Source organism: Arvicanthis niloticus, chromosome 4 (genome assembly GCF_011762505.2).
Source record: "Arvicanthis niloticus isolate mArvNil1 chromosome 4, mArvNil1.pat.X, whole genome shotgun sequence".
NCBI classification, from domain to species: Eukaryota; Metazoa; Chordata; class Mammalia; order Rodentia; family Muridae; genus Arvicanthis; species Arvicanthis niloticus.
In genome coordinates this window covers 120,463,901-120,466,080 of record NC_047661.1, presented here as the reverse complement: position 1 = coordinate 120,466,080, position 2,180 = coordinate 120,463,901, and the positions used below count along the sequence as shown (strand labels likewise).

Genomic DNA, 2,180 nt, shown 5'->3' with positions numbered 1-2,180 from the left:
TATGAGGCTTGAGATGGGACCTTATTGATGGAGAAAGGAGGGCCCACACACAACGTGGGAATGTAGGCACAGACAGCTGGACTGACCTCACAGTGGACGGACATGACTCCCTGCCAGGCATGGGAATGTTAGGGAAGAAAGGGAGCTTAGACATCCTCCAACCCTTCTTTTTTTTTTTTTCAAAGTCATTGCATGTGATAGCAATGTATTTTATTAGATCTCTTTGCCAGAATCTTACACCGAGAAGTGTGTAATCTTACACTTTACACAGCATGAGTGTCAGTATGGTCCACCAACTCAAACTTCCTTAACTATCTTTCACTTGTTTTTTTTTTTTTTTTTTTTTTTTTCCGAAAGCTGATGAAGAACCCCTCCTCCTCCCCCTAACTGCTTTCCCCAACCAGTTACCAAAGGAGATCTGCGAAGTTATGAATACAAAGAATTTGAAGAGAACCCCAAAACAACGACACAACTGTCAAAGGAAACCTCAAGGAAGGAGGAACTTCCATGGAACTCATTCTGGTAAACCAAAGACTGCTCCCTGCTTCTAAATGAAACTCCAGGTCTTGCTGTGTCAGAGGATGACTCCGGATCCGTTGCAGCATCACATTGCCTTTAGCTTGATTGAAAGTGTCCTGACTTCCCACTTTTCTGATCATGTTCATCACCCACAACCTGGCTTTAAGTGGTCCCACCACAGTGACTCGGGTTTGGCCTGAGGATGTGAACCATCTCTCCAGCTGAATGAGGGTGCTGCTGTGGACCTCCAGGGTGCGAAGGTATTCGTCCTCAGGACCAAATATGTAGTCTTCCTGGTCCTCTTCCATGTAAAACATTAGTGGGTAGTGGAAGTTGTCAGGCACATTCCACCATGCGTCCCTGCGTGGGTCACTCATTCCTGTCTCCTGTAGGCTCCCACTTGCTTTAGAAAGGAGCAGTTCCAGGCAGCTGGTTGCTTGGTGCCTCCTCCAACCCTTCTTGTCAAGAGCAGACCACAGGGAACAAGCCCAGCCCTGTCCACTGCCTGCCCCTGGTTGGGCCATAAAGGCTTGCTCAGCTCAGACAGTGCTTGGGAAGTCCAGCTGGGCTGTTTGCACCCAGATGGAAGCTATATCTTTAGTCCTAGGGTGGTGTTTGGGCCTCTTCCAGTCTTGTTCAAGCAAAAAAGAGGGTTCTGCCTCACATGGTGAGAAAGTGTGATCTAACCCACCATGGTCTCTACAATCTTCTGAGCAGTGTATCTTTTGGGTCACTGCTAAACATAGGGGTCTTTACGATTAGAAAGAGTTCCACTTCTCACTGAAGCCCAGAGGCCTGCAGGAACCTTTAAGGACATGTTGGACTCTGGGAAATCTCCTTTGGGGTGGGAACTTTACAGAACGCTGTTTTTAATGCAATCCAGTGACCTTTAGGGAAGGGATGTCTTTTTCTTTGCAGGTCATTTCTGCTAAAGTTTGGTTCCTCCTTGTCTTACAGTCCTGCACAGAGAAGAAACTTAAGGTGGTGAACGTAATGAATATCCAGCCCCGCGGAATTACAGGATGGACGGTTTCCCCAGCAGATTCAACAGTGGTCACGATAAGAAGAATCAATACAAATTAGGGGACAGGCTTCTGTTTTAATGCACTTAGTAACCAGATCTCTCATCCTCAAATAAGTCCAAAGGAGAGCCATGTGCTCCTAAGTAACCGGGCGCTGTTGTGTAGGAGTGTGTGTGTGTGTGTGTGCGCGCGTGTGCGTGTGTGCGCGCGTGTGCGCGTGCGCGTGCGCGCGTGTGTGTGTGTGTGTGTGTGTGTGTGTGTGTGTGCTGGAGCGAGTGTGTGTTCCCGTTCCTCTGAGGGATTCTATAACTCCCTTCATTCTCCGCCTCTCTCATGTTACAGAAAGGAGGTAATTTTTCCTGGCCATTTACTAAAGCTCATTAAAGACTGACGAGAACAAACAACGCTACTCCTCAGAGACGACCATTCAAAGTCACTCTACAATTCTGTGTTCTAATACTTGAGACAAATTAATTATTCCTTAGTGAAAAGTATATAATTCCTATTCTTCATTTTTAGGGGGTGGGGTGGGGAATAATAATGGGGGGTTTCTATCTGAGTGAAAAGCTGCCGGGCTGAGGGGAAATAAGGAAAAAAATGTGTGTTCTGAGAGGAGTAAAAGCAATTATTCTGATAATA

The 2,180-nt window shown here is 46.7% G+C and overlaps 1 protein-coding gene across 1 annotated transcript; it reads right to left on the bottom strand.

Annotated features, from left to right (window-relative positions):
• Window positions 1-204: 204 nt before the first annotated feature.
• On the bottom strand, window positions 205-896 carry LOC117707875 (KH homology domain-containing protein 1B-like). The gene has a single exon (XM_034501448.2). The coding sequence runs from the start codon at window positions 894-896 to the stop codon at window positions 405-407; it is 492 nt and encodes a 163-aa protein (XP_034357339.1). The 3' UTR covers window positions 205-404.
• Between the last annotated feature and the right edge of the window lie 1,284 nt (window positions 897-2,180).

Coding starts and splice junctions, on each gene's coding strand:
- LOC117707875 (XM_034501448.2), bottom strand. CDS start 896: ATGAGTGACCCACGCAGGGACGCATGGTGGAATGTGCCTGACAACTTC.